At 40.6% G+C, this 14,915-nt stretch overlaps 1 protein-coding gene across 2 annotated transcripts in view; it reads left to right on the forward strand.

The window, feature by feature from the left end:
- The window catches only part of PAPPA (pappalysin 1), a 266,049-nt gene that overhangs the window by 113,972 nt on the left and 137,162 nt on the right, over window positions 1-14,915 (forward strand). For both annotated transcript variants that reach the window (XM_051855823.3, XM_089319886.1), the window contains one exon: window positions 10,188-10,316. In XM_051855823.3, coding sequence (XP_051711783.3) covers window positions 10,188-10,316 — 129 coding nt within the window. The remainder of the gene's footprint in view (window positions 1-10,187; window positions 10,317-14,915) is intronic.

Raw genomic sequence — 14,915 nt, forward strand, 5'->3', positions numbered from 1 at the left:
GTAGAACAAAGGGTTCTTTTGAAGGAGAAAACCAAAATACAGAATGAACTCATAACATAAACCAGAACATTGATATGGACATGGGAATTAAGATAGACTGCTCTTGATGAGATGATAGAAAACAAAATTGACCAATGAAAGAAATTAATCCAGGAAAAGAACTCATAGAAACACTAAAATGACAAAGGCAGTATTACAATTTAGTAGTGAAATGATTAGCTGTATTATTTTGCTATACAAATAGTTCAGTTATGTTTGGGGAAAACCAATCCTTACCTATTTTTTAAACTATGCTGCAAGTGATTTAAATAGTACATTTGTTTAAAATCTTAAGTCTTAAATCTTCATATTATAAGGAAATAGAAGAGACTATTTTATGACCTCAAAGTAAAGAAACATTTATTCAGCAAGGCCTAAAATCCACAAAACACAAAGTAAACAGTTTTTGTATTTGGGCAGGTATTTGATCAGAAAAATAAAAGTAATCCAATTTAAAATAGGCAAAAGAATGGTTTGCTGTAAAATAGCATTTTAAATGGTATAGGAGGTATGTTGTAAGGAAAGTAGAGCCAACAGTTACTTGTAAATCATGAACAGGCAATTCAATAGCTAGACAGCTATGTGGTCAAAAAATGTATGAGAAGACATGCAAGCATGTTACTAGTCAAGGAAATGTAAAATAACACAATATTTAAATATCACTTCATAGCCATCAGATTGGCAAAAAAAAATTAAATATTCGGCAGAATCAACTGCCAGCAATGACCTGAAGTAATGGGGAATCTATTGGTAGACTTGTTAATTGGTACAACTATTTTGGAGTATAATGTGGCAATAGGTAATTACATTGAAAATGCAAATATGCTCCTCCTAACAATACTATTTTAGCTATATATCCTTGAGAAAACTCAGTCTGTGCACAAAGGAACATGAACACAAATGTTTAAAACAATATTGTTGGAAATAACAAAATATGAAATAAAAATAATAGCAATAATAAAGGATTGACCCAAGTGTCTGTCAAAAGAAGAATGGCTAATTAAAGTGTGATGTATTCATTTGGTAAATTACATATGTAAATGAAAATTAATGAGCTAGGCATACTTGCATCAATATGTATGATCTCAAAACAATCCTGAGGGGAAAAACTCAGCTGCATAATGAGAAGCATACTATCAAAACATAAAATTTAAAATATACAAGATGACATATATGTATAAAAAAGTGTTAAAATGTGCATTGAAGGGAAATGGTTTCAGGAAGGGTACACAGGTAGATTCACACATTACTAGGATTTTTTTTTCCTTATACCAACAAAATAATATGAAGAAAATACAGATAGTACTATCATTTGACAAAGCTGGGCCATAAATCTATGAACATTTAGTACGATGCTCTTGTATTTTTCTACATAATTATAACATTATCCAATTCAACAACAATAATAATAGTCTGCATGTGTGTCTACCACATCACTCAGTCTCAGAAATTGACTCTTCCCTTTCCTACAACTACTAACTGGAAGCTGGTATACAGAGTGCCCAGATATAACCCTCTGACTTCTAGCCAAGGCTGGACTGGAATACTGGGTCTTACTGGGCCAGAGTCATCTTACGTGGTCTCATCATGGTATCTGCTACCTCTGACATACTGGGTGGTAGGTCTTGACCTATCCACATTCTCAGTGCAGAGTTCTGCTTCCATCCTGCAGAAAAAACTCAAAACAGAAAGAAACAACAGTGCATTGCTCACAACTATGAATTGCAGAGATGATCCTCTAATCTTTCCCTTACCTCCATTGCATGGAGGCAGAAATGCAAGGACAGAGAGAAGAAATGGCTTAGCCATGCTCACTAATTCAGTGGTAGTATTTAAAAGCGAACTTGTGGTGTGGGCATTTGGTGCAGTGGTTAGGTTGCTGCTTGGCTGGCCAGCATCCCATTTTGGAGTACCTGGTTTAAGAAAGTGCTGACTGTTTGGCTTCAGATCCAGCTTCCTGCTAAGGAACATCCTGGGAGGCAGGAGGTGACAGCTCCAGTACCCGAGTCCCTGCCACTCGTGCGGGAGATCCAGCCTTGGCTGTTGCGGACACTTTAGAAGTGAACTAACAGATGGAAGCTCTCTCTGTCTCCCTCTCTTTCAAATAAAATGAAAACAAATAAATAAATAACTTTAAAAATGAATAATGGCCGGCACCACAGCTCAATAGGCTAATCCTCCGCCTGCGGCGCCGGCACACCGGGTTCTAGTCCTGGTCAGAGCACCGGATTCTGTCCCGGTTGCTCCTCTTCCAGGCCAGCTCTCTGCTGTGGCCAGGGAGTGCAGTGGAGGATGGCCCAAGTGCTTGGGCCCTGCACCCACATGGGAGACCAGGAGAAGCACCTGGCTCCTGGCTTCAGATCAGCCTGGTGCGCCGGCCGCAGCGCGCCAGCCACAGCACGCCGGCCGCAGCAACCATTAGGGGGTGAACCAACAGTAAAGGAAGACCTTTCTCTCTGTCTCTCTCTCTCTCACTGTCCACTCTGCCTGCAAAAAAATAAAAAAAAAAAAAAAAAATAGAGAACTTGTGGTTCTTATCTTCCAGACCTTTCCAACTAGTCTTTTAAAAAATTTTATTTATTTTCATTTTATGTGAAAGACAGAACCAGACAGAGTGATCTTCCATCTGCTGATTCTCTCCCCAAATGCCTGCAACAGCTGGGCTAGACTGAATCCACAATCCTGAAACTCACTGCAGGTCTCCCATTTGGGTGGCAGGGACTCAAGTACCTGAACAATCACCTGTTACCCCAGGGTGTGCGTTATCAGGAAGCCAGAATAGGAAATACAGTCAGTACTTAAACTCAGGCACTCAGATACGGTATGTGAGAATCCTAACTAGCATCTTAACTTCAAATGCCTCCTTCTCTAACTCCTCTTTGTATGTAGACTCTTCTTGGCCCAAAACTAGGTGTTTTGGTTTGTGTACTTCTGCACTTTCTAGTCATAACAGCTGAGGTTCCCAGCTTTGGGAAGCACTGTCTTGGTATAGAGTTAGAACTAGTTCAAGCTTCTGTCCCATGTTGAAAGCAGTGCAGTTATATGCAGGTAGTTTAGTCTCACTAAGGGTTGGTTTCCTCATGTGTAAAGGAGATATAAATTATTATTATTCAAAGGAGTGTTGTTCTGATTGATTCTACATGTAAAGTATGAGGCATAGTGCCTAGCATATGATAGAAAACAAATTGAAATTATAATTGCTAATGTTGCTTCAGAAGATGGAGTTTTAAAGAAGTATAGCACAGTTCAGTTACAGAGGCTATTTGGAAAGATAGACCATGATAAATGAAAGCTATGATAGCGAGACAATAGGAGATCAATGAGGAATAATCGAGAGGCTCAGAGAAGGTTTCCTGGAAGAAGGAAAATCTGATGTGTCCATGGTGTAGTGAGGCTTTTCTCTTTCTTTCCTCTAAAAGCACTTTGATATTTATCATTTTATCTTCACATTGATATGGCACAAAAGTCATATATCCTAATTAAAAGAAAAACAGAAACAAAGGAGTATAGCAACTTGTCTATAGGTTTCAATTAGTTTTAATTGACCTATTGTGACTATCTGTAATGCAAGCTCTTTAAAAATACATATTTCAAAATGTATAATTAAGTATTTGAGCAAAAAGTCTTAAGGTACTTGGCTTCCTTATGTATATATTAATATTTATAAGATAAGGATGTCATAATCCATAACTAAATTTTTGCATAAGATTGTGGTCTGCATTTGATACACATTTACCCTCTCTATGACATTTGTGAGGAAGAATAGTAAAGAAAGCATGTCAACCAGAAAAGCCAGCATTTTTGTCCTGAACTGCCAAAAATACAAACCTACAACAGACATTTCATTTGAGACATCTGAGGAAGAATGATGGCTAAATGATGGAAAGGTTAAAAAGAAAAACATGTAGCAGATCCACAAAACAACCCTTCAAAACTAGCTAAGCAATCTGATCACATTTAAATCTATCAACTAGAAACATAAAATTAATCAGAGATGCAGTTTAAAGAATTGATGATTAAGTACTAACGATAGTTAACAGTTTGAGAGAAAAAAATGGCATTCAGTATTCTATGTCATAGCTCGGATGTGGTCGAATGGTCAAATCTCAGATGGAATGTTAAAGTTCAGTTTCAGAGTGAACAGAAAGTCTCAGCTCAGTAACAAGTTCTTTTTTTTCACAAATGACTTTTGTTTTTTTTTTTAATATTTATTTATTTACTTGAAAGTCAGAGTTACACAGAGAGAAAGAGAGGCAGAGAGAAAGAGTGGTCTTCCATCTGCTGGTTCACTCCCCAGATGTCTGCAATGGCCAGAGCTGCGCCAGTCTGAAGATAGGAGCCAGGAGCTTCTTCCAGATCTCCCACGTGGGTGCAGGGGCCCAAGGACTTGGGCCATCTTCCACTTCTTTCCCAGGCCATAGCAGAGAGCTGTGGATCGGAAGTGGAGCAGCCAGGTCTCTAACTGGCGCCCACATGGGATGCCGGCGCTGCAGGACAGGGCATTAACCCACTGTGCCACAGCGCTGGCCCCCATTAGCAAATTTTCATAAAAGAAGCAACAAGTTATTCTCACCGTTTAAGTGAGAAGATTTTGAGCTGAAGAGCAACTCTGAATCTAAGAACATTCTAATGGTGTTGGCAAGACTGAGAATGGGAGATGCTAGAGGCTGGCTCTATCAGCCCTCAAGGTTGAGATGCAGGCGGCAGCAGAAATGAAGATATTGAAGAAATGAAGGTATTGATGAGGTAGCTTTTGGCTGGGGAGAATCGAGAGGGCTTTGGGTCTGACTTGACATAGGGACAGACTGACAGTGTAAGGCTTTCTAAGTGGCTTTAGGAGTAGCTAAAAGGAGCAGCCTGACATAAATGTCCTACTTTTAGAATAACCATGAAACCGATTCTAACCTCCAGCAAAACCTTGGGAGGCCATTGGCTGGTTGCACTGAAAGAATTCTGTTCTACTTAAGGTTCTTGAGAAAAGTACCCTTATTTAGCATTCATTTCAACTTTAACTTGGAGAAAATGTTTTATCACAAATATGTCAGTGGATAAGTGCCATCTTTTTAGTAGCGGTTGCACCATTCCCCCTTCCTCGTCTTTTACTAGCAGAGTGACTTGGGATTCCCTTTCCCTATCTGAAAACTTGGAATAACAACTCCTTACCCAAAAGCTGCTGTCAGTCTTCTGTAAAATAGTGGGAAATAAGCCTTGCACCCAGAGTTGGAAGAAGGATCATCATGGTGTATCCACCAATCAGAGGCATCCTTGTGGTAGGATGCAAGTTACAGGGGGACAGATTTTGCCACAGGGTAAAGCCAAACCTTCTGGGATCCAGAATTTTCAGAAGTTGAATGGACCATATGGGGAGAGAACAGCTTTTAGGCACCCTGGGCACCCTGGGCACCCTGGGCAAGTAATGTGATACAAAAATTTATCATCAAACCCTGACACACACGGTTGTTTGTGGCCCCATCTTCATGAGTTTACATAACCAAAGTTACATGTAGTTATCCATCACTCCAGCTTGTCTTAAAGATTGTGGCATCACTCCATTGAATGAGAAGGTTGACAATTCGCCATTACTAGGAATAGGTTAACACCTATTAACTATTGTTCATAGGCTGAGATATGTTCTCCCTGATCGGTGACAACTAACTGAGCACCAAAAAGGAAACCTGTTGAAGTGAATTGGATATGTTCTTGCATTCCACTTGTGGGAAAGTGTCTGAGACCAAGTTTATAAGTGATTTGAAATTAGGCTCAGGAAGGTAAAGCACTGGTCCATGACTCTCCAGCTAGTATGTGATGAAGCCAGGGCAGAAACATGTTTGCTCGCCTCTCAGTTAGTGTTTACTGAGGAGGAGGAGATAGAAGAAGAGGGGAGGATGGGGGTCACCGTAGGGTGGAAGGGAGAAAATATTCACAAATATTAGCCAACCACCTTAAATATTATTGGCCACAAATCACTGTGACACACACCACAAATGAAAAACCAAGTGTAGAGAAGTAGTTTTTACACATGCATGATTTTCCACAGAAGTGCGCCATCTACCTACTGACCCTAAGAACCCCATACCCTAGAATGTCACCTGAAGCAAATTTCTTATTTTATTCTATAAGATAACCATAATATTATTATTTTTAAAGGTTTATCTATTTGAAAGGCAAAGCAATGGAGGTAGAAGGAGACACACAAACACACACACACACACAGAGAGACAGACAGGCAGACAGACAGAGGAGAGCCTTCATCTCCCGGTCCCCTCCTCAAATGGTTGCCATAGCCAGATCTGGGCCAGGCTAATGCCAGGAGCCAGGAACTTCATCCTGGTTTCCAACATGGCTAACAGGGACCCAAGCAATTATGCCATTTTTTTCTGTTTTCCCAGGGGCATTAGCAAAAAGGTGGATTAAAAGCAGCGCAGACAGGACTCAAATTGCACACCAATATGGGATGCCAGCATCACTAGAGGTGACAATCTACTGCATCATAATGCTGGACCCAATACTATTCTTAATATAAAGTAGACCTCCATATTTTAGAGCAAAATGGATGTGTAATAAAATGCATGTAATATTTATCTTGTGCCTTCATGTGCCCCCTGAAAATACTCCTCCCCCATCCTGTGCCAGTTTTAGAAACATCACCAAAGTTTAAACTCATTATTCTAGAAGTAGATAAGATAGCCAATAAGCTTGAAGACATTGTGAAGCCTGTAATTCTTTCAATAAATTAGCATTCTAGGAGTTTACAAGATAACCATTATTCATACATACAATATGTCATTTGTTATGCATTCACTTAATTAGTCTATTGATAAAATACTAGCTGAATATCTATGGATTTCTGGTCTACCTCTGATATTAGTGGTTCCTCCAGAAGTACTAAAACAAACTCACTTTGCGGGTAATGCATCCAACATTCTCAACAGAGGCCTTCAGCACTCATAAACTGCAACTCATTATCGCATTGCAAATCAGAAGACATTCGCTGTCCATTGCGCCTGCACCTGTTATCTTGGTCTTATCCAAACAGCCCCAGCCCTAACAGCAGCTGTAATAACAGATGGACAGCAGAACATGAGATTTTATTTTACATCATCCTTTTGTTTATGAAATCCTCCCCCCATCTCAACTCTGGGATCTGACTGGAATTCTCTTCATTATCATTGTGTGAGTTTTTCCGTAATATTTTTTATTATTAAAAAATAAATAATTGGTATATAGAGAGAAAAATGAAAGAAATGACATCTCTCGTTGAAAATGGTCAATGGGGGCTGGAGCCATGGCGCACTTGGTTAATCCTCCACCTGCAGCGCCAGCATCCCATGTGGGCACCGGTTCTAGTCCTGGTTGCTCCTCTTCCAGTCTAGCCCTCTGCTGTGGCCCGGGAGTGCAGTGGAGGATGGCCCAAGTGCTTGGGCCCTGCACCCGAATGGGAGACTAGAAGGAAGCATCTGGCTCCTGGCTTCGGATCGGCGCAGCGCCAGGCATGGCGGCCATTTGGGGAGTGAACCAATGGAAGGAAGACCTTTCTCTCATCTCTCTCTCTCTCACTGTCTATAACTCTACCTGTCAAATAAATTAAAAAAAAAAAATAGTAAAAAATTAAGGGTAGAGATTTGGTCATGTGGAATTGGCATACTTTTTTAAGATTTATTTTATTTATCTGAAAGAGTTATAGAGAGGGCCGGCGCCATGGCTTAATAGGCTAATCCTCTGCCTACAGCGCCGGCACACCGGGTTCTAGCCCTGGTCGGGGCGCCGGTTCTGTCCCACTTGCTCCTCTTCCAGTCCAGCTCTCTGCTGTGGCCAGGGAGTGCAGTGGAGGATGGCCCAAGTCCTTGGGCCCTGAACTTACATGGGAAACAAGGAGAACCCCCTGGCTCCTGGCTTCGGATTGGCGTGGTGCGGTTGGCAGCGCGCCAACCGCAATGGCCATTGGAGGGTGAACCAACAGTAAAGGAAGACCTTTCTCCCTGTCTCTCTCTCTCACTGTCCACTCTGCCTGTCAAAAAAAAAAAAAAAAAAAAAAAAAGAGTCACAGAGAGAAGTAGAGACAGAGAATGAGAGTTCTTCCATCCACAAGTTCACTCCCAAATGCCCACAATGGCCGGAGCTGAGCCATTCTGAAGCCAGGAGCTTCTTCTGGGTCTCCCACATGGGTGCAGGGGCCCAAGAATTTGGGTCATATTCTTCTGCTTTCCTAGGCTTATTCGCATGGAGCTGGATCAGAAATGGAGCAGTCAGGACTCGAACTAGCACCCATATGGGATAATGGTGCTACAGGCCAGGGCTTAAACTCACCGGCTCCAACGCCTACACATATCTTTGCCTTGAAGGGTAACTAGCAGTCACCATATTAATTTTGTGGTTTCAGGAATTCTTCAGGACAGAAATATATGCAATCTAGGAAAATTAAAGTCCTGACAGGGACAAACCCCTGGTATTGCAATTCCAGGACAACACCCTGAGACAGGATACAAACAGGATTTGGCTGAGAAATCAAGCTCCTCCATTCCAGACCATATTTCCGTCCCTGACTGGACCTGCTGCAACCACAGACCATCCCACTCAACTACCAGCCAATTAGGAGCAAGAAATTCCTAAACTACAAGCCCAAAAGGCCCTCATCAGGGCTGTTAGGGACTTCCCGAACCCAAGGGCATGTCCAGAATAGCCTCATATGACCAATCTATGACCTTCCTGGGGAGACAGCGATGAGCACACTGCTATTTTGAGCATGCCATGTGCAGAAGGAGCAACATCACCTGTGCAGAACATGAACTGAGTGCAAACTAAAGTGCCACGTGGCAAAAGGACTAAGTCAGAGCACAGCAACACCTCCCCAGTCCAATAAAAACCATGGCTCAGCTTTCTTTGGAGAGCCCGCCAGTGAAACCTCTCTTTGCTGTTCTGTCTCCCCTGTGCTAGAGCATTAAGCCCTCGATAAACATTGTCTGGGTTAAAAGTGTGACCACTTGTCAATTTGTATTACTAGTGTATCAGAACAAAAATCTAGTTGGTAGCAAACCCACAGTGCAAGGGATGTGAACACTGTATCAGGACCAAAACAGGGATAACAGAAACAAGATATAGTATATTGCTCAACAGCATATGTACAGTTGCTTAACCTCTCTCTGCCTCAGGCTCAACATATGAAAAATCAACGTGAAAATACTAGTTTCTGTGTAGGATTGTTTTGATTCTCAAATGACAAAATTTATGCAAAGTGCTTATCCATGCATGTCCAATTTTCAAGTAATGGATGCTGCTGTTATTATTTCAGTCAAGAGTGAGGGACATAGGCAGGACCAGGTGGTGGGGAGGTGGGAATCACTGTACAGGTAGTGTAAGGAAAGGGTTTCTGTCTAGGTCCTTAAACAAGGGGACTCAGTCAGATAATCCCAAGAGAATCTGAAGAGATAGTTTCCCACCTTTAAACTTTTGCTTTTTCTATTTATTTTTATTATATGGCTTCTCCCAGACACCTTTATTGTGGGTCACATGATATATGATACTTTTCCACCAGGAAAATTTTGTTATAAAAATTAAAGGTAGGGGCCAATACTGTGGCATAGCTGGTTAACTACCAACTGCTGTGCCAGCATCTCATACGACCTCTGGTTCGAGTCCCGTTTGCTCCACTTCTGATCCAGCTCCCTGCTAATGGGCCTGGGAAAGCAGTAGAAGATGATCCAAGTGCTTGGGCCCTGCATTCATGTGAGAGCCCCAGAAGAAGCTTCTGGTTTCAGATCAGCCTAACTCCAGCCATTGCGGCCATTTGGGCAGTGAACCAGAGGAAAGAAGATCTCTGTATGTGTGTGTGTGTGTGTCTGTAACTCTGCCTTTCAAACAAATAAATAAATCTTTTTAAAAATTAAAGGTAAAAATCATCCAGTGCTGTATGTGGTTATCAGTCCATTGGTGCTGCTTTTTATTGCAATACATCCTAGTGCAGTCCATCATGTTTACCAGAGTAACTTAACCACAGTAGATAATAATAATTATTGGGATAAATGTGCTTTAATTTCAAAAATGAGCAAGACTGATAGGATATATCCAAAAGGATCAATTTTTCATGCTATTCTTGTCTGCCTTGCCAGCATTATATTTGTAGAGCTAACAGTCTTCTTTTTGCTTTCCAGGGATCTAAAACATGGCAGTATGTACCAGTACCAGGTCATCACCATTTCAGGAACTGAAGAGAGTGAACCATCACCTTCTGTCAAATATATCCACGGAGATGGGTATTGTGGTGATGGCATTATTCAGAAGTAAGTAGATCTAGCTCAGGAAAAAAGGAGGAGAGAGGATGCTAACTAGGATGGGGATATTCAGTGTGCTTACTGAAGAGAAGAGTTTATGATATACCCTTCAATATATGAGCTATGAATTGCCAGGGAACCCCAGCAGTTTCTCAACTGGTCTTCCAGCAGTTTCCTGGCTTCAGAAGAAAAACAATAACTCTTTTTTGGACACATACATTTCTCAAGTATATAATACAGTAGGTGAATTAAACAGAGTTATCATAATGTACTTACTACCACTTTGCTACTTACTACCACTTCACTACTGTTCTTAATTGTTTTATGCATGCCACATGGATTCCACTAGTCTCTTCTGCAATACCCTACACTCAGTAGTTAGGGAACAGTCCATCTAGGTTAAACCACTTCCACATTCCATGCCAGTTACTATCTACATTTGTTAAAACTGTATGCTTATTTGCTCTTTCTGTGTATTGTGTTATATCACAATGTAAAAAAATGCATCAAAGGCTCATAGAAATAGCAAGGTATTTCACTGTAGTGTTGAAACTATAAATAATAAACAGTGATTCAGAACGGGTGCTGAATATGAATATGAGTCTGAGGCAAATAAGCCAGTGAGTATAAATATTTCAGTCCAAAAGGAAAATGATGACTAGAAAATAGAAAGGTGAATATCTGAAAAAATGGATTCTATTGGATTATCAGTGCATTCATGCCCTTGTCCTCAGGGCAAGATGTTATGCAACTGCCAGACAGGGACAAGAAGTCATGAAGACTTTTGCATTGTTTAAAAAACATAAATAAGTAAGCTTTTTAGTTCTTCTCCTCCAGAATAAGCACAAAATGCTTTCTGGCAAAAAAAATTAAGAGATTTGTCCACAGATATGGATATAAGAAAAAGTAGTCATTCAAAATTAAGTTCCTTATTGCTAAAATTATATTCTCGATTGCTAGAGTATTTGTTTGCAAGTCACATTATTGCTAAGAGACTTTAAAGCTATTGACAGATTCCATGATAAGCGTTATGTGCAGAGATGATAAAACAAGCTATTGGCAAAATTCTTTCATTAAATGCACTGTTGGGTGTCACATAATATCTGTGCTATGTGGAATTGCAATTACTATTTCTGTGTGGGGAGGGGCTGTATAAAGAGAGAATTTGCTTCAAAGTTGGATGAATCCACTGATGTGCAGAATATGAATCAGCTCATTGGTGTAGGCCATATCTGAAAAAGAAGTGATTGGTGACTCTTTTTATTCATCACTAACACTGATGCTTGAGAGGAAGAGCAATTTAATTTGTTACTGATGATTTAGTGTGCATAATGTAAACTGGAACCTCTGTTTCAAGGTGAAGGAACTAAGTAGGAATACAACAAGGGTGATTCAGTTCTGCAAGTAAAAAGAGTTTGCACACATGAATATCTGTCCACATAGACATCAGGAATTATCCAGAAATACGTTTTCTGATCATGACTTAGCATTGAACAAAATAGTAAGTGTTGCAAATATGATCAAATGAGGCCCAGTGGGTTACATCTTTTCCAATTACTCTACAAAAAGGTAGTAGTGCATATAAGATTCCATCCTCCTGCCCCACTGAAGTATTCCAGTGAAATTATACCAATCCAAATGTTTAAAGAAGGAATGACATTAAAATCATTGGCACTGGCAAGGCCACTAATAATTATCTGCAGAATTTTAAGTGACTTACTGAAGAATTGTATCTCAGGGATATATATTTATGTCTTAAATTTTCTGTACCTATAATTTCACTTCCAAATTGTCAAGATTTTAACATTGAAGAGATAATGCAAAAGGTTTAAGTTTTTAAGTGAGATAAGGTACGAATCAGCTAATTGCCAACAATTTGACTCCTCAGACCTTGACTATAGAGCCCCTCATTTGTTCAAGAATGCAACTGATATGTGTTCTTGTGTGTGTCTAAGATCCACACTGAAATGCCACAGCAGAAAATAGAGATATAGCTTTCAGTGCTACAAAATCAGGGGGAAATGAAACCATTTACTATTCTCTCCCTTGTTTAAACACCAACTTAGCACCCTTTGGTGCAACTGTTGTCTGAAGGAACCCTAAACAATGCAGCAGAGCTGTCTCTAGGGAGAATGTGCCCTTCATTTGCTAGTCCAAGACTGGGCTGCATATCCAGGGAACATCAGCAGTCATTACTGACCACTCATAATTTTTCAAGTTAGCACAAAGAAAAATAAAAAAGAAACTCACGAGATTTGAAGCCTGGTATACAAATCAGTCTATTCATTTTGGAGCCTGGCATATAGATGCATTGTTAAAATACTGACAACCATACTATCCTTCTCTCTGATCTAAAATTATTAATACCATTATTATCATCATTAATTTTAAACAGAATTATTAATTTAGTATTTTTTAAATTATTTTTACTTAGAATCAGTATCCTAAGTAGGGTTCAAATACCTGATAATTTGCCTGCAGACATCAAGTACTCATTGACATATTTTATGCAAAACTGAATGTAGCTTTTGAATGTTTCCCTAAAGAAAAAAGAGAAGAAAAGGGAAACTTTGGGGGAGAAAAGAGAGATAACAGCTACCAGGATTTTTCTTGGGGCAATATTTGCTCATTTGGTATCTATGTAGGAGAATTTGCAAAGAAAAACCTACCCACACTCAATGAGGCCCCTAGTGGAAGAGTGATTCACAGCAGCAGATTCTTCCAATTTCATCTGTAGCGTAAATGTGAAAGCACTGGGTGAATATTATCGTAATTACTATAGGATTATAAGTATTTCCTAAGCCTCTGCTATGCATATGACACTGTGCTACATTATCTCCTCGAGTCCTCCTTATAAAGAAGGAGAACTTAAGAAGTATTGCCATACTTTACTGAAAAGACAACTAGTGCAAAAGAGATTAAAGAGGTTTCCTCAGGTTTACACACCCCTAAGGAGTAGAACCAATGTGTGAACTGAGGGCCCAGATCTCATCTGAATGCAGCAATGCATTGCAACCTGACAACCCTGCAAAACTGACTGGTAAAAGAACGACTGCATGCTGTCTACCGAATCCCAGGCTTATGCCAGGCAGGGGATGCTGGGATGATGAAAATTCTGTCACTTCCTTTGGCATCTAACTGCCTGGTATGGGAGATTTTCAAGGAACAATCAAAACCAATCAGTTTGACAAGTGCTGTGATAGATGGAGCTAGGTATCTATGAGCACAAAGAAGAACGGCCACCCACCCCAGTCTGAGGTCAAAGAAGGTTTCTCAGAACCTCACTATCTAATGATAGATCTGTCATGCCTAGAAGATATTTGTGGTGACCCTAATGTTTTGGTTAAACCATTAGAACATACTGTTTGGGTGGTGGTGGAAGGCAGGTTGGAAATATTCTTTGTGGCTTAGGCAATCAGCCCAGGTTTAAGGGGGAAAAAAAAGTCTCTCCCCAGATAACCCATGAAATAGCTAAGAAGCAGAAGGTCACCAGCAATTTCCAGTCTGTAAGGTTCACTGGCAGAGATTGATGGGACAAACTAAAAATGTGGACTTCTTTGCCGTGGGTTTGCAGACAGAAGAGGAACTTGGGTGGCTCTTTAGAGATCAATGCAATGTCCTAACCATCTTAAAGATTGATTATGAGGCACCCCACTGCTACTCTGACACCTCCTAAAAGCAACAAACATTGCCTAGTGTGAATTGCCTGAGTGAAAGGAAAAGTCTGAGACCTCCTCCATGCTGTGACAGTTCCTAACTGGCCTCTAGGGAGGGAGGGACCACTGCCACACACCCTGGAGAGACCTCCCAGGGCTAAGTAGGAATGGGAGCTGTGAGTCCCTGAGCATCTACTATGGGTCACACACTGTGCCAGCCACATTAATTATATTCTTGCACCAAACTCTCAGGAGTAGGCTTAATCACCTCCTGTTTAGGAGGAGGCTGAGGCTCAGCACTGTTCAATGGAATTTTCTGCAATGATGGAAATGTGTTCTGTGCTTTCCAATACAGTAGCCACTAGCCACATGTGCACTTTGCGTATTTGAAATGTGGCCACTGTGACTGGGGAATGGAATTTTAATCTGTTTCTTTTTAATTGACTTAAATTTATATTGTCACGGATAGAAAGATCAGATACAAAGGTCAGATGGCTTACCCATGATCATGCAGCATATTTGGAAGATGGATTCTAATTCCAAGTTTTCTAGTTCTAAAAGGATAGGAATTTTCCAGAAGGCAATGATCCATCCACTCTTACTGTTTTTGCCCCCTCCTTGCTTAAGCCCAACTCAGAGAGCATTGCTCATTCTCTGCTTATCCCAACCTCTGCAAAATCCCCCTTATATAATGCAAATGATTCCAACAAAAGCAAGATGGAGACATTTTTATTTTTCTTTAAAGATTTATTTATTTATTTGAAACTCAGAGTTACAGAGAGGCAGAACCAGAAAAAGAGAGGAGAGAGAGGAGAGACACCTTCCATCCATTGGTTCACTCCCCAAATGGCCGCAATGGCGGGAGCTGAGCCAGACGTGGGCCAGACAGAAGCCAGGAGCCAAAAGCTTCTTCTGGGTCTCCCACATGGTGCAGGGGCCCAAGCACTTGTGT

Source organism: Oryctolagus cuniculus, chromosome 1, assembly GCF_051225735.1.
Source record: "Oryctolagus cuniculus isolate XC-2025 breed Fujian yellow rabbit chromosome 1, ASM5122573v1, whole genome shotgun sequence".
NCBI lineage: Eukaryota > Metazoa > Chordata > Mammalia > Lagomorpha > Leporidae > Oryctolagus > Oryctolagus cuniculus.